Here is a 25,148-nt window from a genome sequence, read left to right on the forward strand (position 1 = left end):
TAATTCATTCTTCATCAGAGAACTGTCCATTTGAATGTTAACTTTAGTACAAAATAAATAAAATGATGTTTATTATCTTCGGCTTAATTTCCAAAGCTACCTAGTTACTAACCAGCTTTGCTGCTATTTACTGTCCCAAAACCGAATGTACTCAATCACGAGATAAAGTAGATACATACATACTTTATTATCAACATGAACTTTGCAAGCCCACCTATGTTAAAGTTTTCTGTTTCTACATGGATTTCAAAGTGATACTTGCTTGTTAAATCATATATAGTTAACATAGTCTACAATCATGAACATAATAAACACCAAAAAATCACTCAGTGTCTCTAACTACATTTTTTATCGAATATTTCTTCAAAATACTCATTAGGGGAGAGCAAAAAGATGTGACAGGAGTGGGATTCGAACCCACGCCCTTTCGGACTAGATCCTTAGTCTAGCGCCTTAGACCGCTCGGCCATCCTGCCTTATAGCAACTGGGAGATTTAAATTTGCATAATTAAGACCTTTCCTTGATCCTCGCTAAAATTAGCAATGTGGCGAGACTCTTAGACGAATCATCATCATCTAAAATCTTCACCTTTTTTGGATGTGCGTAAAATTTCTTCTCGTGAATTCGCAAGCGCTAAATTTAAGGGTGAGAACATTCTGACGGATATATGTTTCAATTTCAATGATGTAGAAGCTCAATGATGCCGTGATGCGTGAAAACACGAAAGGTTACAAGATCTTAAACTTAGTACTGACTTAAATGAAAGGCGTAGAGCCCTTAGTGAAGATTATGGAACGCACAGTTTTGACCTATTGTTGTTCTTCAAGCTGATCCCCCAAGCAATATGCCAAATCATCGAAAAGAGAGAATATGGATAGCTCCCTCAAGAAATGGTCAACTCTCGCAATGCGATGGCTAATTCTCAACTAGAAACTTAACTCTTACTGCAAGAGGAAGCAGCTTAGACCAATTAACGACAAGATATTTAGCCTCTAATACAATTTTGGAATTAATGTACTGGGACTGAACGTACAGAGTCAAGTAAGAGTGAAACTCGGATGTATCTCATAGGCCCAAGACATCGGACAGGCGCTGTCAATATATCGCATAAATACCATGAAAAGAACAAAGGAAAAGAAACACGGTCAGTGAGATAATGGAAAGTATATATAAGAGATTAACAAGTATCGTACTAAGAATCATCATATATAGACTCCTTTCATTTTATAGAACCAATGCACAATTAAAGAAGATAACGTAGTTCTGGCGTGTCTGACCAAACTTACTAATTTAATTAAAGATCAATAACAAATCGTGTAGTTATCAATTCTAGCCAAATCTGACGGTATAGCCTCCTTAGCTAAAGTTCTCAATCTAAATCAGGATCTAAAACTGGCCTCAAACACATGATGTAACATTATGAGAGCAAGGGGACACATGAAAAAAAGAAATTGAAGAAAAGGATATTGACACTCAAGATCATTTGCCAGATACATTGACTAAGCATTTAACGGTAATCAGTTAAGCTTATTTTGCAAAAGAATTGGCACTAATATATCTACTATGTAATGGAGGCTATGTCAAAAATGAATGACTTGCAGTATAAGTACTAGCAGTAGAGTTGGAACACAATGAATGTACTGAAATAATGCGTCAATTAATTGTCAGACTCCGAATCAACAGTGTAATCAGGAACTAAGCTGTGTTAAAAAACAATCGAACAATAATGAGAAGCAAAATGAGAACTGAAAATTATCTTCTGAAATACTACAATAATGTTCAAGAGATTTATTCATGCTTCTAATGTAATCACATTTCAAAATCAAAATTAATATATGCATATGCACTATGAAAAAATCTCAAAGCATGTTTACTCTTGAAGTAATACAATCACAGTCAAGGAAACCATTCATATCCAGACAAATTTATGTCCACTTTGTTACCCATCTTACTTACATTTATCTACTCCACATACGCTTATAGCGAAAAATTAACAAATAAAAGAAAACTACTGGAATGGATATATATCAATGTTATTATCTTATCTTGGTTCAACTTATTCTCTTACTATGTTTTACCATAGGTTAGATTGGAGCTATTTTGGTTCATTCAAGTTTTAGTACTGTCCGACAGTAGAATTATACCCTGTTCAATTGCTAGAATTACCTTCTTTTATGTTTTCGTTATTCTACGAAAGCTTTCAAAATCTTCATATTCAAATAACAAAATAGATAAAGCATACAAAAACATACATTAAAGATACTGAACATTTATAAGACATTATAAATATGTTTCAGTTAACATTTGAATCTCCAAGACACTGATCAAGAATAGAACTAGCTTGCTGAAAGTGGGCACTTCTTTCTTATTACTTATTCCTGTGTTTAGTATGAATAACTATGGATATATGTAAGGCGCACGGTGCGACATATTAAAACTTTGATAATAATCGCATATATAGTCTATATTCTTAGTGTGTGCCTCTATTGAGGGTAAGTGAGATGCAGGGCAACCTCCTATTGCAGATTTAGGGTGAGGTTGCCCTATAGATGTGAAGTCAATGCGTAAATTACGATGCACCATTCAAATACACATACTGGAAAAACTATTGATGGACACAGTTAAACTTTGAATTCTGAATAATATATTCAGATTCTATCATCTTTCCGAATTTTACTTGTTCCTATCAGAGCTACATGGTTAAGGAATCGAATCTTCACGAGGGAGGTATATTAGCTACAGAAAAGATGCATTTTATAACATCCCATTCCTTATTACCCTAATTTTATTTTACGTTTCATTTTTTTTCATTTTAATTAAAAGTCTCATTTTTTTGTTATTTGTTGCACTTTATACTAGCAAGAAGCATATTATGTTAAACGTTCTAGCTACCATATGCACTTTAATAACTGCAACTTACTTATACACCGAGAAGTTCTCTAGTCAAGTTAAAGCTTTAGAATGGGCTTGTATAATCTTGTTAATCTTAGGTTTATTCAACTTGTTTTCCTTCTACGTTTTTGAAGGACTTCCGCTGTCACCATAAAATACAATCTAGATGATGGTAAATTCGATATATCGCTGCCTCCTATCTCGCGGATCCAGTCAAACTTTGTATCATAACAATATATTTCAATTTCATCTTCATCACGCTTTTGTTGAAATACGATGACAGGTGCTGAAAATATTGTGTCAGTTATTTGCCAGGATGGAAGTCGCATAACCCACTTCGTTGTGCTAAAAAAACATTAGAACTAGGGAACTATGACAGTATGACGTCCGACATCGAAAACTAATGCTTTAGCGATTGTCCATAACGAAAGCACCCCAACAATACTTCTGATAGTGAAGATACTTCAAGGTATGTCTCGCACCTAAACCCTCGCAATCATCTCATTATCTTTGAGATAAAAACTCATATCATTATGTTCGTTCACAAACCCCTTACAGAGTCCAAAATACAAAAAATCTATCCGATCTATCTATTAACACTACTTTGTGCCTACATATTCCAATATCAAACTAATCAGATAAGATATCACAACTACTACTAAACAACAAAAGAAGTCAGAAAGTAGCTTCCTCTTATAGCCTGGTTGAATATGAGCGAGATTTCGGTTGTCTTCATTTTCCACTACTTTGTTGTCGGCTCTATCAATTTCATCTATCTTGTACTGAGACAACTTAATAACCATATGAGTTAATAATTTTAGAAAGAAGTAACCCGATATTGATTTTAACAGGCTGGAAGCTAATCCTTTGAATACATCACCTAATTCAGAGGAAGAAATACTAGGTTTTGCGCCCACAATAACGACTAGCGCATCCATATATGAAGATAATAATTGAGTCATAACTGAATATTACTACAAAAAGTGTGATGGTCATTAGGATGTAAAGTCTACTTTTCAATCGTAGAGCTTACCAATTTTTTAGCTGGACCTTACTGAAATTTTTTAATTTGGAGGACGTACCACCAGTGACTTTATCGAGTTGAGGTCTAACTCAACTTTAATAACTGAAAAATTGTGCACGATTTTATTGTTGATGTCATGAAAAATTCCACTAAGTGTCTATTTCTAGCCCAGGATTGTACTGTACCTCTTGTGTTAGCTTGTCGTGATTTTAGTGTTAAGGTGAAACTTGCGGACTCGAAGACCTGGGTATCAATCCAGTTTATGCTAGCATCCGGATCTTCCAAGGTTGAATTATATTGAACATTTGAGAGTGGCTTCTACAATATCCTGATTGTTAGAAGTTGTTGAGGCTTTGTCTCAGATTGATGAATTAGTCTCGTCCACCGGTACATAAAAAATCACCTTGTTCGATTAGTAAGGGACATAGGAGGGATCGCTGTCGGATTATCAAGAATATAGGAATGCTTACGTCTCATTAATTCAAATGCTGGTTTTGATCATTAAATAAGCGTGATTATCAGATTTGTGGACGAGATTAACATTTTTCTCTTGATCTTCGTTAAGTTCTAGGCATAAGTGTCTACATGCGCTATATGTATGAATGTATGATAACCTTGTAATGTTCTCCAAACAGTGCTCAAATCAATGTAAGGCAGTAAATCCTTCAATTGCTTTCTCTCTTTTTCCCTTCTTGAAGAAATTTGTTCATTTACGTGTTGTAATCGGAAAGTTTGATTTATGGAGATGTCTGCAATGGAAAATTATTTGGCCTGTGACAATACAGAAATCATGCCCTTTAAAGGCTATCTCAGAAGATATGAAAAGTTGACTTGAAACAATAATACCATACTAATACTGCTACCTCATCAGTTGTTAAGACAAACGGTGATCGTCTATGAACTTAGGACACTTTCATTAAAGTTTCAGGATCCAGTAAGCAGTTTTGCACCGATTCCAGCTTTTCGAATTTTAAAACTATGAAAACTGGAGGTTTCACCTTGAATAGACTGGAGAAAGCGTGCTTAACAGCAGCAGGAGCCTCAAACGGTCATGTGTGGTATATTAGGGTATTGCGGGTATTCGCATTTGGTTGACCGAATAAGCGTGGAACGCCGCGGATGACATGTATTTTTGCACCCATAGGTCTTAAACACGCTAGGGGGTCGATACTAATCGAGTAACAAAAGAACGAAAGTGCAAGTAAATCTGTTAAGGTATATGAAAGTAAAAATTTCGGCCGATTAAAACTGCGTAGGATACTGGCAAAGTAACACAACAAGGTCAGTAGTATCTTAGCTTGTATGCCTAATCATATACATCTTGTCTACGTTGCTGCCAGAGAGGCATAGAAGCGCGCACGTTGTTCAAATAATCCAAGTCAATATCAAAGTACGCAATTTCGGAGGATGTGTCCGGCATATCCTGCTCTTTCTCGAATGGAGATGGAATGTTATCGTATGTGCTCAACTGCGTCACTATTTCACCCCACGGGCTGACCACCATTGATCTACCATATGATGTGCGACCAGCCGTGGTATGAACGCCTCTAAAGAGCTATAAGTAGGAAGCATAGTCAAAAACTAACTACCTACGCTTGTGCAGCTGCGATGACATAACATTGTGTCTCAATAGCGCGTGCACGTAAGAGAGTTTCTATGCATCGTGAGTGTCAAACCGAACATTAAGAACGACGAACCCCAGTGAGCTTTTCCCTTTGTAGAAGTAAGCAGAAAGTTCCGCACTTAATGGTAACTCACAGTCTTTACAGTGAAGCTGCTTGGGTAAGTGAGCACCTGTGCGCCACGACTTCTCAACATCAGGCTGACTTCTGGAAATCTAAAAAAGATTAGATGATAAATGAGGCAATATTTATCCTACCTTATATCATAGCAAGTTAACATCCCGACTGTGAAAAATTAGACACCGCTATAAGACAATACGGGAATACCTACGCATTCCGACGGGAGTCTGTATAGGTTCCTCTATATGCTTTCCAGGCTCGGTAGACATGCTTTCTAGTACGGGTTTGTTTCCCGGTCCGACATCTTTTACATCGAAGAGATGTGTCTGTTGGAAATCAATAGTAAACCTCAGGATGGAGAATACCAACCTTCCTGTAGCTAGAAAGAATGTCACCCTTATCGTCAATCATCACCTGAGTATTAAAACAGCGATCGTCAGATGCACCACCCTCATGTAAACCTAGTGAGACCCAAATGCGTGAACTTATGGCAGCTGCACGTATATCGTTTAAGAAAGATGACGTAGATAGTGGTTCAGATAGTGTCTTATAGAGATCCCCCTGGGCGATGAAGTCACTAGCTTCTGGAAGGAATATTGCCTAAATTGTGAGAAGGATGAGGTGAATAGGGAATTACCTACCTTAGCGCCATTATCTGCAGCTCTTTTTATTAAAGATACGCACTTCAGAGCATTATCTTTGACGTTCTGACGGCTACATATTTGAGCAACAGCAGCGATGGTCATTGTGGCAATATAAGGGATCTAATCTGGTAACTCGAAATAATACAGCATCCGCACACTTTTAATAATAAATTCTAACGCTTATTTTGTAAATTTATTTTCTAGACAAGCATCTTCAGGGCTGTCTTCTCTTTAGCTTACACCGGCAGAAAAAAAAGGAATGCCAATTGCAGATGTTAGAAAGAATTTATAACTTAACAGCATATCTAATCAAAATTAATAGCCCGAGGAAGCCATCCCTGTCATCGAGGAGCCAGATTATGAAGCATTGCCAGATACTGCATCTTGGGGTGTGCACGCATTCGCTGGTGCGCTCGCTGGTATATCTGAGCACGCGTTCATGTATCCAATCGACAGTATAAAAGTGAGTTCTCCGATGCGACTAGATCCGAAAGTGCTCAAAGCGTTCATAAGACTCGTATGCAAGTTTTACAGACGGCTCCAACATCTGCATCATCTGTTGCATACTCTAGTTTGAATTCTGCAATAGAGAGGGTTTCTTCTACTCATGGATTGAGATCGTTGTGGAGAGGTGTGAGTTCAGTTGTAATAGGAGCTGGACCAGCCCATGCAGTATATTTTGGTGTATATGAAGCCATGAAAGAGCTTTCGGGTGGTAACAGAGAAGGCCATCAGGTATTGCCGACTGGTAAGGTACACAGTGAGCTTCTTACTAAGCTAACAAAGTATAGCACTCGCAGGTGCATCAGCTACCATAGCTGCAGATGCTCTCATGAATCCATTTGATGGTGAGTACACTTAGTATCGGTTGGGATTCCCGCTTATCTCCCACAGTTATCAAACAAAGAATGCAAGTTGAGGACTCAAAGTTCAAGACAGTACGTTCTTGCGCAAGAACGCTGATGAAAACAGAAGGATTGTCGGCCTTCTACGTATCTTACCCTACTACATTGTATGTAGTGAAGATGAAAATTTCGTAACATTCACTAACAGCGTCTTAGAATGATGACCGTACCATTCACAGCCGTACAATTCTCTACATATGAATCAACTAAAAAGATACTCAACCCAGAAAACAACTATTCACCAATATCTCATGGTGTCTCCGGTGCAGCAGCAGGAGCAGTCGCCGCGTTAATAACGACACCATTAGATGTCGCGAAAACAGTATTACAAACGCGTGGTAATGCCCCAGTTGAAGATCTTCGCTTGAGGAATGCTAGTGGTATACTGGATGCCTGCTCAATTGTTTATGAGCGTAATGGTACGAAAGGATTCTTTAGAGGATGGGCACCACGTATGCTTACACACATGCCATCAAACGCGCTCTGTTGGTTATCCTATGAATTGTAAGTGAAATCAGAACGATACGCCTAACTAACACAAGACACACAGTTTCAAAGCCGTCATCTTTAGAGAGAGTAATCAAACGACGAATTAAATTATTTTTACAACTTTTTATAAATTTATTCTTTTTATGCATTTATTCAGAAACCGATGTTTCCTAACTCAAACGATCAACGACTAACTAATAATGGCATCCGTCACACAAAATGTGAGCAGCTATTAATTCATAAAGAGAATTTTTTAATAAAGCCAAAGGTCGTTCGCTGGTCTGCACTTGCCACGGGTGTTCTATACGGTGCCGTACACTTGCGCTCAGTAAAGAATATACAAGCGAAGGAGGAAGAACACCAAGCTGAAAAGCATCACCAAGAACTCATTGAGAAGGCACGTAAGGCTTGGGATGAAAAGACCGCATCACAATCTAAGAGTAGCAACGGATGTGAGTGACTATAAGGTATAAAACTATATTTTTAACTCTTTTAAAGTGATCACAGACCCAGAGAACCCATCATTTGACCTCGAGAAGTTCCTTGAAGCTAAATCAAAAGAAAACTAGACATTTCTAATATAAATTCAATTTCCACATTCAAAAAGGCTGCATGCATATTGCAAATGTCGATGATATACAAAAAATTATGGTCTCATCATGTTGATGTAGCTATTAGCTGCTTCGAATGATTCAGCCAGCTTGAGATCAATGGCTTTATCTGCTTTGAGTGTACGAACGCAGACGAGTACCTAAAAAACATTAGTCTGTCGTATAAAGACAAAAAACTACTCACAGCATCCCAGAATCTAAATCCACGCATGAGTTCTGCTTCTGCATCTCTGACGTTGGGTATTGCTTCACCGAGTATTTCCTTGGCAGATTGCTTTGCTTCTTTCACATTCTCACTATCCTTATTTTCTTCTGTGATACTACCTTCTGCAAATGTCGTCAATGCATCCAAGTAGATCTTGAAAAAGATACCGAATCCAGTATTGATGTCGTTTTGGAAAGGTAATGATAACGCGATGTCAAGGTAGTCCTCACGTGCTCGCCTTGCGTTGTTTTTGAGGAATGCGTTCATAGAGATTGATTCTACCAACGTTCTTAATGATCTTGAAAGTGTTTTTTGGAATGAGTTAAAGACAAGCAACTCCTTTGATAATGGTCCTGACCATTGTTCCGGCTATAATTTTGTTAACTGGAGTTTTAACAAAACAATCATAATACTACTCACCTTGAATTGTAATGGTACGATCGATAGCGTACGTATAATTAAAAGCATGCTCTTCTTTTCTTCTTCAGTACCAAATGAAGGCCCGCCTGAGAATTGACGATTTGAGAAGTGACGATCATGGAGAACTTTCGCACGCAGAAGCTCAACGAGAATAAGTAGTGGTTCTTGGAATTTATCGTTCAGTCTAGAAACCGTAAGGGCGTTGTGCATAGCACGTCCAAATGGTGTATGAGTGTGCTGAGGTGTGAGAAGTGATCTCAATTCCAAGAATCTCCAAATTGTATTTGCGACGATTTCATCCTTCTTATGCAAAACTGGTCCATTGGTATTCTTCGCTGTGATAGTTCTTTCAGCTGATTTATCGATGCTTGTAGCACCAAGACATAAGGCAAAGTCGATGGTGGATGACTAAAAGGTTAGCTGTTGTCATTACAAGAAAGATTACTCACATTTTGTCTTCTCAATTCATCTTCAATTACGTTGGCAGGTACGTTCCAATGGTCGATTCTTTTTATAAGGTCAGTGGTGGTTGATGAGTTATGTGGAACAAGTGTAGAGTGCGAATGGAAGTAATAATGAGCATGTACTTGTCTATTCCGCCAGAAAGGATGTAAAGTGGATGCAATCAATGCAATAGCAACAGCCCTTGGACCAAAGTTTGATTCAGTTATGTAATCTTTAACAAAGTTTTTATAATCTTGAGTTTCACCGTTACATAATGGAGGCAACTCTTGGAAACCACCTTGTGCGAGAGTGTTGATTGCCCATGGACCAACTAAACCTCTACACAAGTGGAAATAAACTTCATCAGGCAAACGTGGTGAGAAAACATCCCCCAAATCTGATGGAATGTCTGCAGAAGATAATGCAGGTTGAGGTGGTGGTGGTGGAATTGCCAAAGGAAGAGGCAAAACTCTACCTTCCTCTGCAGCTAAAATTAAGGAGAATTTCAACAAAATAACAGCCTTTTGGAAAGATTCAACGTAATGGCTTGATTCATGACCGTTAGATTGTTGAGATTGAACGAAATTTTGTACAGCAAACCAACCACTCTTTGCATGTCTGACTGTTTCAATGAGTTGCTTAAAATCAAAATTATAACTGGCAGGTGGGAAAGTAGGACAGATGTCAATACCTGCTAATAAACCTAAGTCGAAGAATTGCTCTTGTGATAACTTTATGTCTTGCAACAAAGATCTTTTTTGGACAAAGTTGAAAGTACCACCTTGCAAATCAAGCGAAGTGATTAACTTGTCAACTTGTGGGTAAAGTAGATGTTCAGTTGAGCCAAAAATAGCGTGTATATAAGACTTTGGGTGACTGAGTAGGTATACTAGTTGGGGCCAAGATAAGTATGGAGCGGTAAGGAATTCAACGTGACGTTGTCTGAATAGTTTATGTATCAGCCTCAATAAGTCAGGCTGAAAGAGGTTTTGTCTCTGGCCGAAACTATTAATAGCGTCTTGTATTCTACCTTGCTCATAAGCAGACCAAGCGTCTGAACGAATAAAAGACCTCTGATCATTGTGCTGAGATTTGAGTTTCTTAGATGGGTGTAAACCGTTGAAAATGAAAACTGGTTTTATGTGTGACTTTTCTAAGAAACGGAGATCTGATTCTATGTGGGAGATTAAAGCTAATGGATGGCCACCCATAGCAGCTACCATAGGTTCCTTTGTGGAGAAATCCAAGAATAGTTTGTTTAGATAAGTTTGTACGTCTATACCTAATCTTGTATCACTTAAAGCGGATAAAGGTGCGGACTTGATCAACTTCCTTTCATTTAAGAAGGCTGTGCGGTGTTAGATAACCAATTATAGTATAAAATAAATATATTACTTACAATCTAGCTGTCTGATTGGCATACTCAATAGTGATGATGACGGTAGAAGAGAATAAATAAAATGGAAAATCAAATATTATATAAATTATTTTTGCCTTTTTGCGATAAATCTTTTAAGTTACGGTCATTCTTGTATATCCTAACTAGATTCAATTGGGGCAAGTAGTTGTAATCCAGACCATATTCCGCTAACTCCTCTGGTGTGAGACTATTTGCATCACTCTTGTTGTTAGAAATACCGCCGATAGCACTCGCTTGTGTTTTACCTTTTGATTTCTTAGAGAGCTTTCTAGCGCAAGGGAATTGCTTGAAGAGCTTCATAGTTAAGCTGTCACTTAGATCTGGTACTATAAATCCACTCGCGTACTCCTGCAAGTCTCTCTCCTTACGCGACTCCAACTCAGATTCTCTGGCACTCTTGCCAGAGGACCTTTGCAATGATTTATCCCTTTGCTCTCTAGTGGCCCTTAGTTCGTTGTAATGATCGTCATCCCTGTTGATGTATAGTTCTACGAGGTTGTGTAAATCTTCCAAAGATAAGAGCTCAGGTTCAGGTTCAATGGAGGCTAATTGAGAAGCGATAAAGTTATATCTGGACATCTTATTGGTCTTCTCTGTATCCATAACCTTCCTTTGCTTATCCAACTTGTTTAGTCTCAAATTTACTCTGGTAACTTGCTCAGCTTTTCTACTGCCCGGGTGAATAGACTGTCTATTCTTTATTTGCTTCATAGTTAGTTTAGTCCTGGGAGGTTAGTAAATTTATTTTAGTTTATAGACTACTCACATTATTATAATTACACTCTTCTTGAAAGTAATCGTCAATGAAAGACTTGAATTATTTGATATCAATCCCTTTAAATGATAATAAAATTAATTTAATATCTGAATTAAAAGCCGCTATCTTAAAGTCTTATTTAATAAAAGATCCCTCGCAAGCAATCCATCAGATTGATTTACCGGAATTTAAAGTCAGTATCCCTTCTATATATGAACGTCTAGCTGATATAGCGATTTAGTATGGCACTCTAGCTAATTGCATATCTTTATCCGAACAGCTCCAGAAGTTTGATGATCAAATTACATCAACTACACAAAAGTACTTAGAGTCATCAACTAATACATTAACTATAAACGAACAATCAGCGAAAGCTTACTTGAACAACTTCGTTTGGAATAACTACAAATATAAACGACTCAATCTCGATGAAATTATCCAATCTATCCTGAAGAATATCAATAAGGTTGACCAAGACTTTAAAGTTGCACAGCAGAATTACCAAATAGCTAAAGGTACCCTCAATCAGTTACAACGCAAGCAAATGGGTAACTTATCTACGAAGTCTCTCGCCCAGATCGTGTCAGAAGAGAATGTTACGAATTCTGATTTCTTAGAGACGATCTTCGTAGCTATACCAATTAACAACATCAAAGAATGGTTTAACAACTATGAAAGACTATCAAAGATGGTAGTACCAAGATCCTCTTTCGAGATCACTAAAGATAGCGAATTTGTCTTGGTAAACGTTTCTGTTTTCCGTAAATACAAACACGACTTCATACAAGCATGTCGTGAAAACAAATACATCGTTAGAGAATTCCAATTCGATTCCTCTTTAGCTCAAAAGTCTTCTCAAGAACTTCAACAAGCTACTGAAATCGAAAAACAAGAGTTCAAAAACTTCTCACACACTCTATCAAATTCCTTCTCAGAGGCTTATCAGGCACTCGCACATATCAAATTCCTCAGACTCTTCGTTGAATCTGTTCTAAGGTATGGTTTACCAACTGATTACCTCTACATCGTTATAAATCTCGATGATGAGAAATCAAGTACAAAGCTTTTACCTGCACTTATACAGCACTACGCTCATCTATCACCTTCTTTAGCTAACAAGGCAAATGATAAGTCTAATGATATAAGTATTGGTGGTGAATTCGCTGGTTTACTCGATCAAGATGTTTATCCTTTCCCGTTATTCACTTTGGAAAGTCCTAGAGATTAATTTACATTATGATACCATTTGTCTTCAATTTTCATCCATTCTGTCTGTTGTTGTTACATTGGTATGCTCTGTGATTGTGGTGTCTTCTTGTGCTTCAGTGGATTCTTTGGAGGGTATTTCAGTGCTCTCCTTGGCAACCTCAATGTTTTCTTTAGGTGCCTCATTAGCTTGCTCAGATGGTGTTGCCTCTATATGCATATCTTCTATCGCAGGTGTGTCTGTATACTCCCATATTTTGATCGTCAAACTATCTTAAATCAGCTATATGCTTCAGAAATTCCCTCACTCACTCTTTCTCCAATGAACAACTACATATCCTCGGAAGGTGAGAGTGCGAATGAATATTAATAACCGCATCTGTGGCCATTGAGTACACCGTCTCTTCTATACGACAGACCACGTACCTTTGTGTGCTGTAAAGCTATGTAGAACCTTCATAGTTTGTAAATCCCATACGTAGATTTTACCATCTTCAGAACCTGCCAATACTACTCTTTTGCCATCTATCATGCCATAATCAATAGATTGCGCGTAAATACTATTATCATGACCACTATATGTCCTAATTGGACGATCTTTATTAGAGTATTCCCACAACTTAACCAGTTGATCCAATGATGCAGAAAGTAAGTATTGGGAATTAGGCGAGAACTTCAGAAAAGTTGCCTGTTTGTTAGATTCATCGACTAGCGTTTTTAGACATTGTCCAGTCCAGACATCCCATATACGTCTTGAGATATGTTAAAAAGGATAACAAAAAAGAATGAACAACGCACATCAAACCATCCATCGAGCAACTTGCTATATATGAGCCATCACTGCTGAAATCAATCGATAGTACCGGATCTGAATGTGCTGATATCGTCCTCAAGCATTTACCTTGAATATTGTCAAATGATATCTATTTAAGCCATGATACCAACCCCTTAGTGCATCCCAAATCCGCACTGTTTCATCAAACGATCCACTTGCTAACAAGTTGCATTGTGGGTTATAACTAACGCAGAAGACATAGTTTGTGTGTCCTTTCAAAACCTTCATAGCTCTATTCTTTAATTGTGACCATTAGATAGTTGTACGTTATAAATATATCCCTCTCACTCCTTCAATTGACCATAAAATGATAGATCTATCATCGGATGCACTAGCTACACATTTATCGTTACTTGACCAACAAATATCATTCACGCCATCTTGATGCTCCTCAAAGCTTTCATAGAGGTATCCATTTTCAATTTCCCATATCTTTACAGTTTTATCAGCACCTTTGGTGTTTATTCGTTAGATTAGTGAGAAATATCTGATTTACTAACTAGCAGATGCGAGATAGTTTCCACTATTACTAAATTTAGCCCTCGTTACGCTCCTTTTATGTCCCGCTAGCGTGTTTTTTAGTTTGTACATCAACGTCAAGATATAAAAGACAAAAGTACATAGATCTATGCTTGAATAAATAAATAAATACATTAAAACTCCTCATCGTCATCACTAAATGGGATAGATGCCCAGATTTCTGCCTCCTCATCGTCAATTGTTTGAGTGAATGATTGACTTATAGCTGGCGTGAGAGCAGCAGTTGGGACTGGTGACGCGTTCTTATCTCTTACAGATAGATGCAATGATCGCAATCCAATTGGTAATATATAGAATTCGCATTTGCCAGCTGGACGATAAGAAGAATATACTATATGAGCGCGTCGTTTGTGAACGTTGAATGATCTCTGCGTGCGTGGCTTCTTGAATCTTCTATCATCATCTTGATAGAAATGCGAAGGCAGCGCTAAACGAGCTTCACCTTCTGGAGAACTAACGATAATCTCATTATCTGTGAGATCAACATGCACCTTACGTAAGGTTCTAACCAACATAAGGCGTACATGGACAGAATTAGCCCATCCCATCCCAAGTTGAGCGGTTTTGTTATTGTGAACAGTCTGTCCAGAGAAGTAACGCGACTGAACAGCGTAGCTTTCAGATGTTGGTATTTGCTCATCTTGTACAGCATCCGTCACACCATTTACGACGATTGCGGCTAGTCTATAGGTATGAATCAATCGCTTGAGACTATCAACAACTCTAAGTATATTGGCATTACGAGTTGATAGACCCTTTCCTGTGTTATTGAACTGCCTGCTGAGTTCTCCAAGTGAATCTATAGCAATCAAACGAACTGCTTTCGATTTTGGACTATCAGTGAGAAATCGTGGTATGAAAAAGTCGAGGGCGTGCTGCAAAGATTGAATATCTGTCACTTGAAGTATTGAAATATTTGAGAGAACATCCTCTGGTGGTATCGAAGGGAAAAACGACCTTGACATTGCTTGTAATCGATCTGTAGGTGGTGCTTTCCCTGTGTGTATTAATATCGAATGTGCATCGAGACCTCCTTCTTCGAAAGGAAGTTGTACTGTAATTAGTGTCTGCATTAATAATTGTGATTTCCCAACAGATCTATATATCGGTAAGAAATGACGTTCAAGAAAACAATGGCGACGCACGCTGCACCGACTATCTCAAAAAGAGATTGCTCACGGATACCTCCTCCAAGTAAGTTGTCTAATTCATCATCTCCAGAAGTGAACGTATCTATTGAATTGAACCTATTATGGAAATCCTCAACCTCTGGCATACTTCCTAAGGCAACGGTCTGTACTAACTTTTCACATTCTGATATGGACATATTGAGCTTTTTAGACAATCCTTCAACACCCATCAGCATCACCTCTAGTGGATCAATTAAATCAGCTACAGATTATATTATTATTGATCTAAGGAAACACCAATCACTAACCTCTACGCAATCTATTCTTCATATTATCTGATAAAGCGTCTATATCCTCCAATAATTTCGACATTGCTCATTTGTTAGCTCTTCAACGTCACAAACCAAGAACTTAGACAAAGAAACACAGACGCGCGTAAAATGTAAAACAAAAATGATTAAAAAGAATGTATTCTACCTTTTATGAATCCGATTAAAAATGATTTACAGTAAGACTTTGTGGGTATTTGATTAAAACAGTCGATAATTTAAGAGAATGAGATAATGTCCGTTTTTGTATTGGTCGTTAGTTAGAGCCAGCGGCGATGTGAGCGTAACAATTGCTCGAATGAAGATGGGTATGCAGGTAATTGACCATCACTTGGTGCTGACAATGGTCCACTCTCCATCGAGCAACTAGATTGAACAGGTAACAGTGGTGGTAAAGGCGCTGCACGTGGTCTTCTAGCATATATCGATAATGGTTCGTTGAATGCTTGATAATGTTGTATGTCTTGAGGACCAGCAATTGAATTACGTACACGAGATTTGAGTGGACGTGGTGGTGGAGCTTCCGCTTGTACCTGTTCAACTGGTAAATCCAAAGGTGATGGTGGCGGAGTAAGCAGGCTGTTGATTGATGTGTTAGTTGATGCTGACTTGACTAATGAAGTTTGTTGTTGAATTTGTCCAGTCATGTATATCCTACGAAGAGCAATAATTTCATCCCCAAAAACAGCAACACGGTAATCCAAATGAGAAAGCAATTGGCGCTCCACTAGGTTTATGTCAGACAGTGAAAAATTTCTAAACTAATCCACTCACTCAGATTAATATCAGCTAAAGCAAAGTCTGCTTCAATTGCAGGGCAGCCAGCAGCAATCTCATACCATCCAGGGTTGTTGTACGCAATATCAAATAGGCCCTTTGATGCGACGATCATTGCAGCGAGGAAAAGACGTGGACCAGATTCAGCTCTAGCCCTTGGAAGTTTCCTACGTAGTCTTGCTAATAATGCCAATGCAGAGAGCGCTGCTTCAGTACAGAGCTCAGCACGTGTAATAATATAGTGTGCAAACTCGTATAAGTCTGAGTGTGGACCAGTGTTGAACTGTGAAGATGCTGGGGATGCCGGTGGAGTGTATAAGTTCGTCATCATTTGTTTCTTTGAAGGTGGGAATATTGAAGCAATAAACGTCTGGACAAACGAAGACAAGTTCTCTGGTGTGTCTTTCATCTCATTGAACATTGGAGTTACTGGAGGTGTGAGGACTATGTTAGTCATTGTTTTAGAGACCTAAAGAGTCGTTCGCAGAAATCTTAAATTCAAAAGATCGGAATCTGCATTCCATACTCAATCCAGATATTTGAAGCATTCAAAGACAATGACAGCCGTTGACGTCGACGTGATATTTAATAAAAATGAAATATTTAATTAATTTTACCTATCATCACTCTCGGTTTATATTATTCACTATCGGGTTTGATGCTGTAGTGTGTATGTATGTGGAGGTACCGACATAGACAGATAGACAGATGGACAGATAGGTGAACAGATATGTAGATTAACAATTAGTATTCACATTAATATACACTCAAATAAATAATACTTTTTCTATAAAAAAATCTCATCACATTCTCAACTACATCACTTCTTACTTAAAGCCGACTTGGCCTCTTCAATCCAGCTTTCCGGCATATCAAACTTTGTCGGCCTACGACCTTGTTGTGCACCAGCCAAGTTCTCCAACCTGTGACCACCACGCCTTGATTTACGAATTCTACGAGTAACATGACGAGTATCTAACGGAATGTCGTCAAAGTTATAACTTTTATCCTATAAATGGTTATCAGCTGATGTAATAAGCCGATTTATCCAACTCACGTTTGATTCCTTTAATAAAAGCTGTAATTTATCTGAACACCATCTCATATTCTGTGCTCTGTATGGGAATTGCTCTGAGCTGATCTTTATCTCGCCGTCAACATCCTCTACTAATTTACCGTCTACTATTCTCGACTCTGGGCCTGACCAGCGAGGACCGGCGAGAAGTTTCAACTTGTGCTTGGATGATGCGTCTGCCAGTGGAAGGTCACTTACTTTTACTGTAACGACAGATTTAACAGATGCAGGATGTGGTTCTTGATTTAGATAGTCAAGTGTTCTAACCTTTACAACTTCATCTTTGGCTGGTGGTTTGAATTCTTTTCTATATTCTATAGGGTATAAGTATATAGTAGCTAATAAAAGAGATTCTCACTCTCTAGCTTTGGTAATTCAAACTCTTCCATACGCATATAGGCCAACCATCTTCTCTTACTCTCGATTTCTAACTTTGGTAGAATGTTATCGTCTGGTTTTGAGCTTTCCCAGCGATAAACTTCTTTCTTTGATGTTTTCGGTCCAAGTACCGCTTGCGTCCTACAGGATGAGCTAAATAAACGCAAGTTCTTTATCATAGTGACGGGTGAAGGAGTGTTGACTACCACAACGGTCAAATTCAAAGGAATATTATATATACTGTATTATATCTAGTACAATTATTAGAAGATATAACTCATTTCCTTCTTTTTCTACAAAATTTTTCCACCTTCCTAACACCCACAACGCGCATCATTGAGGTTTGATGAACATCTATCAAAATGGTAATCACACGCAAATCTAGACCAGAATTAGAATCTGATATAAGGCGGGTTAAATCAGAAATAACTTCTTTAGAAAGACAATTGCAAGCACGTGAAACTCAATCTAGATTCGATGACGATCTCGATGATGAGGAGGAATTAGAGGAAATTCTGTATGTTTACGCGTAAATTATCGATTATTCTAACTTTATTATAGTAAAAAGTTAGCCGCTGCTGGTGAATCCGATGCACTTTCTGCTTTACTTCAAGATAATGTATTTGATAGTCCCGATAAGGACGCGATTACTAGCACTGAGGGCGTAGATTCAAATGGTAGTAATACTGATAGTCAGAATAAATCTACTACAATCAACAAACAACAAGACATCGAAACTCAGAAACAGATTCATAGATTCAATGCGGCTATACAACTTAATCAGGCATTTACTGGTATATCCATAGATCAACCAACACTTCTACAAGAAGATCAAGAAGTGAGAGACTATAGAATTTCTGGAATTATTCAATCACTAGGTGGTATACCATTCGATACAGTTGTTCAATTTAACACAAAAACTCTAAGAGTAACCGATTTGAAGATAAATTGCCCAATTTCTGGTTTACATGATGCAATTAAGAGGTGATTAAAGCGTTATCATTATCGATGTGTAACACTAAACACTCCCAACAGGATCGAAGATCAACATTCTTTGCCCCTATTTTACAGAACTTTACACGACTATGGTGGGATAGTACAACATTTAAATGCTCTCATGGATGAATTACACACATTATACCACAAAAATGTTATCTATCTCAATGAATTCACTATAGTGTTTGGTGATTATACGTGAGTTGCAATCTCTTCTGAAATTCATAAACCTGATATCACAATTAGGAAGCGTACATTGATGCTTACATGCGAATTAAAATGGGATAAACCAAATAACCGACTTGAACCTTCATTCTTCGTGTGTGCTAGGTTATCAGACAAAGGTAAGTCAAATTGCTCCGACTAGCCTCAAAATCTGACTGTCCTTGAAGAGACTGCCTCTGCTAAAGAATTAGATACCATTGCGAATATGAATATAAACTTTCAAAATATGCTAGTTATTGGTATTCCCCTCAAGAAAGCTATTGAAATTGCTTTAACGGCTTGGTTGCATATGCAACAATCACAGCCATTAGCATTACCACCATCAACTGCTGCTGAATTAATGCTCAAACCAAAGGATAGTAGAACTAATAAAGAAATACCCCTGAAATTGAAGCAAATTATCACTAAGTCAAACAATGATGTTATGAAAAGGGAAAGAATGAATGAGGAAAGGAAGAAGAAATCTGCATTAAAGAAAGCTTCTAGAGAAAATGCTAAGAGGATAAAAAAACTTGAAAAGATCATGGAAATTAAAGAAAGACGTAGAGCAGAACGTAAGGAGAAACATAATACAGACAGAGAAGCCAGTAAGAGGGTCGAAGGAAAGTTTCACAAGAGAAAGGAAGCAGAGAAACTACAAAATGAAGCCGAAGAGTCACGATGGAGTTCTTCAAATGTCGTGCGTCCTGAAGAGCGTAATTCCGAGGTTTCGGAACAATCTTCTAAACGTAGACGTTCATCGGGGTCTCCAGGAAGTATCAGTAGGAGTAGAAGCGGAAGTGGGAGCCAAAACTCACCTAGGTCATATATATTTAGGAGATCATCAGTTGTGGATGTATCATCCGAAGAAGACAATGGGGAGGAGCGAGAGCATCCAGGAGAACGAACACTCGAAATGAGAAAGGCACGCAGAATGAATGAAAGACTTCAAGGCAGAAGAGCGCATGAAACCAGAGAAATACAGCGTGAGAATGATCAAGCTTCCCCAAGTCCTCGCAAAAGGATGACAAAAACATCTCCAAGAAAATAAGATTCTTCAAGGAGAATAGATTAATTTGTAACACAGTCACATTGTACTAATTTGTATTTTAGTAATTGCTAATATATGTCACTATTTACTGCTGTATCACATTTTTCGGATGTTGTTATTTATGAAAAAGACATGAATGACACAAGCTTCATTCATGTCATCGGAAAGGGGACATTCCATTCTTTGTAATTTAAATAAGCTAGCAGCCGAATTAATTGTGTATCCCACACAGAGTATTACAAATTAGAGTAGATAGCAGGATTACTGCAAATTTTTTTATAATCCGAGCGATAACAAAAGATCACCAACGACCGGAACATGCTCGAGAACACCATTAAGCTCATTATCAATTGAAGTAAGAAGACCTGGGAGTTCTCCGTTTAATGTCTTGTTTAAAAGGTCTGCAACATCACCTAAACCGAGATCATTCAAAGCGCCATATAGGATTTTCTGGACGTTGGTAACATCACTTTCAAGTCCAGACAAAGTTGAGCTGATCTCATCATCTAATGGTTGCAAGATGGACTGTAAACCAAGATCTTCACCAACGACACTGTTTAATGTTGGTGAAAGGTGGTTGACAATGTTTTGGATATCATCAGCGAGATATTTACCAAGACCATTTGGATCGACATCTGAGGTATCAGCTGTGGCCATTTGATCGTTTGTTGACTTGAATGCTGAAGTAAGCTGGTTGACGACTAAAAGTCACGTAAATTTAGAGCTAAATAACGAAAAGCAACATACCAGAGCTAATATCGTCTGATGTAGGCTTAGAATCCTGGCTGTTTAAGGTCTCAAGGCTTGAAAGTGCAGAAGTGAAATCTGAATTTGATCCGAGACCTTGAACAACTGAAGTGAGCGAGTCAGAACGAGCAACTGGTGCTGCAAGAGCAGATGTAGCTGTATACTTTATTAGTAAAGTTCAATTACAGTGTGTTTCACTCACCAATGAGACCTGCGGTGAAAACTTTTGCGAACATTATTTTGGAAGTAGTGTATATAGTTTAATGAGTGTGAGAGTTGGATTGTTTAAAAGAAGAAGCGACAACCCCGGCTTTTATTACCCAGCTTATCTGCTATCATGACATGCAGGGCCAGTGCTGAGAGATAAGAGTGCACTTATCAAAAAGTTGCTATCTAAATTAAAAGTTGAAAGATAGACAGCTAGTGCAATTATTCACAATCATAATTAATTAAATCTATGTAGCGATGTATAAAGTGTACATTTTAATTGGTCTTCGTCAATAAACCCTCAATTTGCTTTGTAACTTCTCCAGCAGATAATCCCTCCAAAGTTACGTTCTTCTCTAAACCGTATTCTGTCTCTAGTCAGCTAATGCTTGCTATTACTAGGCATACCCACCGAATCTAGCAAACGCACGTGCTGGTGCACCTGATGCTTCGCGTACGAGAATTGGTAAGTGTGGATTTGATTGCTTCAAAGCTGGGTAGCTTGATTTGATGAATTGTCTACTATCATTAGTGTGCTACGTTATAGAAAACGGAAAACGCACCTTAAACCTTCAGATCTGTTTCCTGTTTGGCATCCTACCAATCTGATCTCTTTGATAGCCGTTGGAAGTGCTTTGCTGAATGCAGACATCTCGTCGTTGTGTAGTAAGAAGGGTAGAAATACCCAAAGGTAGAGATAATAACAAAATACTAAATATATACGATCATTTATTAATAATTTGTAAAAATTATTCAATTTCCATCTCTGGAATGTGTGCATCTCTAAGATCTCTCCATCATCATCCATGAAATTTACAGAGAAGCCAGAGCAGCTTTCACGGCTGCCTACACTCGCTGAGGTACTCTCTAGAAAGACACGCCCACCAGTGGATCTCTTCTGTTTGTATCTCTTCCTCCAACGCGAGGGTTCTGAGGACGCCTTGGACTTCTGGCTCGACACACAACAGCACGAGAACCTATGTAGAGCCTACTTTAAAGATATCAGCAAATCAGGAAGATCATTGCAAGATGTTTGGCCTGAATATCTCAGCAGTGCACGTAGTAGAGGCTCTATATACTCTAACATAATAGGTTTAGCTGTATCCCCTGACAATTCAGAACAAGACAGATTAACTCCCTCTCCAATAGCCAACTCTCAGTCGAAATCTGTAAATTCTATGAACTCAAGCTCAGGCACTCAGGAGAATCCTATACCACTCGACAATTTCTTACGTGACACTTCCAACAGACAGAATCTGTCGACTTCAGATTTTGAACCTGACAGACCATCAACTAGGTTGTCCACCAAGCGCAAGAGCGCACAGAGAGCACCAACTACTATACCACGCAATGCAGTCATCAGTCATGCCGATCTATTCGACTCTGCTGAACGCATTTATTACAGATATCTTGCTCCGGGAAGTGACAAAGAGATCTATCTTCCTCCAGCTCTAAGAATTGACTCGTTCGGTCATCAAACACCATTGACAGATATACCAGACTTGTTTTACCCACAGAAGGAGTACATTTTTAGGGCACTTGAAGGTGGAGTTTTCCCTAGGTTTGTGATGACTTTTTATATGATGTTTTACTAATTGATATTTAGGTTCTTGCGTGCGAAAGGCTTTGGTAACTTGACACCAATGTCGTCCTTAATCAGACTCGGATTAGGGCTTTTTCTGCTTTGGTTCGCTTTTTCACTTGGTTTCTGTTTCATTTTTCTTGATCACAAGCCTCAGAAAACACGTGTTTGGGTATGGACAAAATAATTTAATGATTAGTTCTAACTTTTTATAGGTTCTTCTACCTTTTATTATATCACTATTCCTTCTTTGGTCATTCCAATACAATTTAGATCCTCTTCTGGTTTTGTTCAATAAGAGGTTCGTAGCGGTATTGAGTATCATATCATATTGACATTATACAGCGAGACAACTCCTTTCAGAACAATTAACATAGAAGAATCATATATCAAGAAGTTGCTTGTTATGCGCTCTGTGTGAGTATTGATTTTATTCGCCTTACGTCAATCTCACGAAACGCAGCTTAGTTACGGTGTTGATTATACTATCAACCGCAATACTAACTATAATATTTACGCTAGTACCTGGCCACCACCTCTAATTGTATACCGTCTACTTAATTTATTATGTATTATTTTCGTCTCTATAATTCATACAGCGATGTTGAATCCAAATACTCTCGGTAGATTAGGCAGTCCATGGGGTAGAAATCCTAGAACTTCTGATGTTCTATCCTCTTATATCAGTAAGCAGTCTCCATTATCAACGTCCTCAACATAACGACGATCAGATATGGCATGTGAACCGACGCTATTGGAACCAAATCAATCACTAGAAATGGAAATAGCTGATTATATAAATACAAAGAAATCTAATTGGTATGCTCCCGCTCTCCATATGCTCACTTCTGACGCTATGAAGCCCACGAGAAGCAGCGTTCGAAATATTGAGGCATGTCAATCAGGGAAGCCCTAGATCAGCTTTATTAGGCCTTCATGTGTGTTCTTCATTAGTTAAGATATTTCAGCTGACGTGTCCAGCTGCTCGATGTACTCGTCAAGAACTGTGGTTACCCATTCCACCTCCAAATTGCGACTAAAGATTTCCTTAACGAGCTCGTGCGTAGGTTCCCTGAGCGCCCACCGGCTTATCCAGGTCCTATCATGGGTAGAACACTAGAACTTATCAATGAATGGAAGAATGGTATCGCTACGACATCAAAACATAAGGAAGACCTCGTTCATATTAGGGATATGTGGAGGTTATTAGGATACAAAGGATATAGGTTCCCAGAGTTGAGCAGGAACGCCGCTATTTCAGTTGCAACAGATGTATGTTATTGCTTTCCAAAAGCGTATACTGATTTTCGATAGAACCTTAAATCCCCGGAGGAATTAGAAGAGGAGGACAGAGAAGCGCAATCTGCCGTGAGTTCTCACTCGGTAACAATCCCAGACATGCTCACAGATACTAGAAACTCCAAGAACTTATTAGACGTGGTACTCCGAGGGACCTCGCTGCTGCTCAAGATCTTATGAAAAAGCTTTCTGGATTTGTGGGTTGAATTATACTATTTCATATGAAGCTAACTCGAATAACTTAGGACGAGCGCAAACCAGATTACCGAGCACAAACAATAAAAGAGTTGGAGAAAGTACAGCACAAGGCGATACTTCTCAATGATATGCTCGACCAAGCTGCACATACTCAAGAAAAGCTTGTACGTGGTGACGCCTATGATGTAAGCACTTTTTATCTTATCTTCACTCATTGATTTGTTCTCAGCAAGTGTCATCACTTTGCAAACAAGCAAGCCCCAAGTTACAAAAATGGATCTCTGAGGCTTCTGAATCAGAATCTGACTTGTTGGGTAAGTAGATGGTTTGTTCATATCATAACTCTAAAATTATATCAGAGCGTTTGCTACAAATCAACGACTTGATCAACAATGTTCTGAATAGATATAATGCTTTCAAGAATGGTGACTATAATGCTACATTCGAGATGAATGAAAAGTAAGTAGTCGTTACGACTTATATGGTCCTTTATTGACACTCAAAAGCTTCCAATCGAAGGGAATGACCTCTAGGTCCTCAAATAGAAATGATGCAGGCCAGAACCTGATAGATTTCGATGATCCTCTGCAACACGAACATATTGAGCGAGAGAATGAACAGGATAGTGGTGTACAGCTCACGCAAAATGCTACCGATCTTCCAATTGACTTATTCTCTGCTCCATCGCCAGGTCCTTCAACTACAGCAGAGGCACAGGTACCAGCAATGCAATCACCAACACCTGCAAACAATCTTAGCTCAAATGAAGCTTTGAAGAGTCTTTACGCGATGGGACCATCGATAAATACTCCCGTCAGTTATTCCCAACCATTTACACCTAGCGCACAAACTCCTATTACGCCTGGTGTTAGCACACCAAATGTCATTAATACCACCACACCTCCCGTTCAACAGTCAGCTTCACAGCAACCTCAGCAATCTCAACAGCCTCAGCAAAAGTCTCCATTTGAAGATCTGGTTGACCTGATGAAATAAACTAATTGTAGAGTAAAATGAAAATGATTTGTTAGACGACGTCA

General features: G+C 38.4%; 13 protein-coding genes and 1 non-coding gene across 14 annotated transcripts; 5 read left to right on the plus strand and 9 right to left on the minus strand.

Annotated features, from left to right (window-relative positions):
• Window positions 1-396: 396 nt before the first annotated feature.
• WALSEDRAFT_t41 lies at window positions 397-476 on the minus strand. The gene has a single exon. It is a non-coding gene; the product is annotated as a tRNA-Leu (tRNA).
• Window positions 477-5,100: 4,624 nt separating this feature from the next.
• WALSEDRAFT_60163 (carbon-nitrogen hydrolase) lies at window positions 5,101-7,858 on the minus strand. The gene is made up of 14 exons (XM_006957830.1): window positions 7,759-7,858; window positions 7,365-7,712; window positions 7,198-7,315; window positions 7,095-7,151; window positions 6,817-7,051; window positions 6,626-6,766; window positions 6,301-6,577; window positions 6,029-6,259; window positions 5,871-5,985; window positions 5,797-5,824; window positions 5,676-5,754; window positions 5,615-5,630; window positions 5,511-5,571; window positions 5,101-5,464 (listed from the first exon to the last, which is right to left on the minus strand). Exons 7-14 carry the CDS (start codon window positions 6,403-6,405, stop codon window positions 5,224-5,226), a joined length of 876 nt encoding a protein of 291 aa, XP_006957892.1. The 5' UTR covers window positions 6,406-6,577; window positions 6,626-6,766; window positions 6,817-7,051; window positions 7,095-7,151; window positions 7,198-7,315; window positions 7,365-7,712; window positions 7,759-7,858; the 3' UTR covers window positions 5,101-5,223.
• Window positions 6,563-7,804, plus strand: WALSEDRAFT_63829 (mitochondrial carrier; the record flags this gene model as incomplete). The annotated part of the gene is made up of 7 exons (XM_006957831.1): window positions 6,563-6,577; window positions 6,626-6,766; window positions 6,817-7,051; window positions 7,095-7,151; window positions 7,198-7,315; window positions 7,365-7,712; window positions 7,759-7,804. The coding sequence occupies 7 exons, from the start codon at window positions 6,563-6,565 to the stop codon at window positions 7,802-7,804; spliced, it is 960 nt and encodes a 319-aa protein (XP_006957893.1).
• Window positions 7,859-7,869: 11 nt separating the features above from the next.
• Window positions 7,870-8,448, plus strand: WALSEDRAFT_60164 (hypothetical protein). Its single transcript, XM_006957832.1, has 3 exons — window positions 7,870-7,918; window positions 7,966-8,149; window positions 8,196-8,448. Exons 1-3 carry the CDS (start codon window positions 7,898-7,900, stop codon window positions 8,264-8,266), a joined length of 276 nt encoding a protein of 91 aa, XP_006957894.1. The 5' UTR covers window positions 7,870-7,897; the 3' UTR covers window positions 8,267-8,448.
• WALSEDRAFT_17470 (viral life cycle-related protein) lies at window positions 8,355-10,723 on the minus strand (the record flags this gene model as incomplete). The annotated part of the gene is made up of 3 exons (XM_006957678.1): window positions 8,355-8,882; window positions 8,934-9,341; window positions 9,383-10,723. Coding segments are annotated over 3 exons (2,277 nt in total), but the record flags the coding sequence as incomplete, so codon positions are not given.
• Window positions 10,724-10,826: 103 nt separating this feature from the next.
• WALSEDRAFT_60165 (hypothetical protein) lies at window positions 10,827-11,599 on the minus strand. Its single transcript, XM_006957833.1, has 2 exons — window positions 11,564-11,599; window positions 10,827-11,521 (listed from the first exon to the last, which is right to left on the minus strand). Coding segments are annotated over exons 1-2 (678 nt in total). The 5' UTR covers window positions 11,566-11,599; the 3' UTR covers window positions 10,827-10,845.
• Window position 11,600: 1 nt separating this feature from the next.
• WALSEDRAFT_57168 (ATPase, V1 complex, subunit C) lies at window positions 11,601-12,813 on the plus strand (the record flags this gene model as incomplete). Its single annotated transcript, XM_006957834.1, has 2 exons — window positions 11,601-11,747; window positions 11,796-12,813. The coding sequence occupies 2 exons, from the start codon at window positions 11,601-11,603 to the stop codon at window positions 12,780-12,782; spliced, it is 1,134 nt and encodes a 377-aa protein (XP_006957896.1). The 3' UTR covers window positions 12,783-12,813.
• On the minus strand, window positions 11,796-14,186 carry WALSEDRAFT_37589 (WD40 repeat-like protein; the record flags this gene model as incomplete). The annotated part of the gene is made up of 7 exons (XM_006957835.1): window positions 11,796-13,029; window positions 13,073-13,139; window positions 13,187-13,512; window positions 13,559-13,661; window positions 13,706-13,832; window positions 13,884-14,047; window positions 14,096-14,186. 7 exons carry the CDS (start codon window positions 14,184-14,186, stop codon window positions 12,807-12,809), a joined length of 1,101 nt encoding a protein of 366 aa, XP_006957897.1. The 3' UTR covers window positions 11,796-12,806.
• A 1,570-nt stretch (window positions 14,187-15,756) lies between these two features.
• WALSEDRAFT_68568 (hypothetical protein) lies at window positions 15,757-16,828 on the minus strand (the record flags this gene model as incomplete). The annotated part of the gene is made up of 2 exons (XM_006957836.1): window positions 15,757-16,321; window positions 16,369-16,828. The coding sequence occupies 2 exons, from the start codon at window positions 16,826-16,828 to the stop codon at window positions 15,855-15,857; spliced, it is 927 nt and encodes a 308-aa protein (XP_006957898.1). The 3' UTR covers window positions 15,757-15,854.
• A 330-nt stretch (window positions 16,829-17,158) lies between these two features.
• On the minus strand, window positions 17,159-18,009 carry WALSEDRAFT_60166 (hypothetical protein). The gene is made up of 3 exons (XM_006957837.1): window positions 17,805-18,009; window positions 17,429-17,760; window positions 17,159-17,380 (listed from the first exon to the last, which is right to left on the minus strand). Exons 1-3 carry the CDS (start codon window positions 18,001-18,003, stop codon window positions 17,192-17,194), a joined length of 720 nt encoding a protein of 239 aa, XP_006957899.1. The 5' UTR covers window positions 18,004-18,009; the 3' UTR covers window positions 17,159-17,191.
• A 177-nt stretch (window positions 18,010-18,186) lies between these two features.
• Window positions 18,187-20,162, plus strand: WALSEDRAFT_68570 (hypothetical protein; the record flags this gene model as incomplete). The annotated part of the gene is made up of 5 exons (XM_006957838.1): window positions 18,187-18,341; window positions 18,386-18,808; window positions 18,860-19,018; window positions 19,067-19,164; window positions 19,213-20,162. 5 exons carry the CDS (start codon window positions 18,187-18,189, stop codon window positions 20,073-20,075), a joined length of 1,698 nt encoding a protein of 565 aa, XP_006957900.1. The 3' UTR covers window positions 20,076-20,162.
• Window positions 20,163-20,267: 105 nt separating this feature from the next.
• Window positions 20,268-21,084, minus strand: WALSEDRAFT_32252 (hypothetical protein). Its single transcript, XM_006957839.1, has 3 exons — window positions 21,025-21,084; window positions 20,823-20,978; window positions 20,268-20,776 (listed from the first exon to the last, which is right to left on the minus strand). The coding sequence occupies exons 1-3, from the start codon at window positions 21,056-21,058 to the stop codon at window positions 20,352-20,354; spliced, it is 615 nt and encodes a 204-aa protein (XP_006957901.1). The 5' UTR covers window positions 21,059-21,084; the 3' UTR covers window positions 20,268-20,351.
• A 221-nt stretch (window positions 21,085-21,305) lies between these two features.
• WALSEDRAFT_17888 (NADH dehydrogenase, alpha subcomplex, subunit 2) lies at window positions 21,306-21,681 on the minus strand (the record flags this gene model as incomplete). The annotated part of the gene is made up of 3 exons (XM_006957688.1): window positions 21,306-21,397; window positions 21,442-21,551; window positions 21,593-21,681. 3 exons carry the CDS (start codon window positions 21,679-21,681, stop codon window positions 21,306-21,308), a joined length of 291 nt encoding a protein of 96 aa, XP_006957750.1.
• A 154-nt stretch (window positions 21,682-21,835) lies between these two features.
• On the plus strand, window positions 21,836-25,104 carry WALSEDRAFT_28343 (VHS-domain-containing protein; the record flags this gene model as incomplete). Its single annotated transcript, XM_006957840.1, has 16 exons — window positions 21,836-22,088; window positions 22,122-22,590; window positions 22,636-22,783; window positions 22,827-22,912; window positions 22,957-23,028; window positions 23,080-23,132; window positions 23,211-23,297; window positions 23,343-23,430; window positions 23,474-23,549; window positions 23,593-23,883; window positions 23,926-23,979; window positions 24,027-24,107; window positions 24,156-24,293; window positions 24,338-24,422; window positions 24,468-24,567; window positions 24,615-25,104. 16 exons carry the CDS (start codon window positions 21,836-21,838, stop codon window positions 25,102-25,104), a joined length of 2,571 nt encoding a protein of 856 aa, XP_006957902.1.
• Between the last annotated feature and the right edge of the window lie 44 nt (window positions 25,105-25,148).

The sequence above is a fragment of the Wallemia mellicola genome (genome assembly GCF_000263375.1).
Source record: "Wallemia mellicola CBS 633.66 unplaced genomic scaffold WALSEscaffold_7, whole genome shotgun sequence".
Classification (NCBI taxonomy): Eukaryota; Fungi; Basidiomycota; class Wallemiomycetes; order Wallemiales; family Wallemiaceae; genus Wallemia; species Wallemia mellicola.

Excerpts from the sequence above, each read along its gene's own strand:
- WALSEDRAFT_60163 (XM_006957830.1), bottom strand. The coding sequence starts at position 6,405 with ATGACCATCGCTGCTGTTGCTCAAATATGTAGCCGTCAGAACGTCAAA. Across the intron at positions 5,986-6,028 it reads TTCTTTCTAGCTACAGGAAG|ACACATCTCTTCGATGTAAA; the intron begins GTTGGTATTCTC and ends GATTTCCAACAG. Across the intron at positions 5,825-5,870 it reads ACAGACTCCCGTCGGAATGC|TCGGGATGTTAACTTGCTAT; the intron begins GTAGGTATTCCC and ends AATTTTTCACAG.
- WALSEDRAFT_60164 (XM_006957832.1), top strand. The coding sequence starts at position 7,898 with ATGGCATCCGTCACACAAAAT. Across the intron at positions 7,919-7,965 it reads TGGCATCCGTCACACAAAAT|GTCGTTCGCTGGTCTGCACT; the intron begins GTGAGCAGCTAT and ends ATAAAGCCAAAG. Across the intron at positions 8,150-8,195 it reads ATCTAAGAGTAGCAACGGAT|TGATCACAGACCCAGAGAAC; the intron begins GTGAGTGACTAT and ends ACTCTTTTAAAG.
- WALSEDRAFT_60166 (XM_006957837.1), bottom strand. The coding sequence starts at position 18,003 with ATGATAAAGAACTTGCGTTTATTTAGCTCATCCTGTAGGACGCAAGCG. Across the intron at positions 17,761-17,804 it reads TGAATTACCAAAGCTAGAGA|AATATAGAAAAGAATTCAAA; the intron begins GTGAGAATCTCT and ends TATACCCTATAG. Across the intron at positions 17,381-17,428 it reads TTTTATTAAAGGAATCAAAC|GATAAAAGTTATAACTTTGA; the intron begins GTGAGTTGGATA and ends AACCATTTATAG.
- WALSEDRAFT_32252 (XM_006957839.1), bottom strand. The coding sequence starts at position 21,058 with ATGTTCGCAAAAGTTTTCACCGCAGGTCTCATTG. Across the intron at positions 20,979-21,024 it reads TTTCACCGCAGGTCTCATTG|CTACATCTGCTCTTGCAGCA; the intron begins GTGAGTGAAACA and ends TAAAGTATACAG. Across the intron at positions 20,777-20,822 it reads ATCAGACGATATTAGCTCTG|TCGTCAACCAGCTTACTTCA; the intron begins GTATGTTGCTTT and ends CGTGACTTTTAG.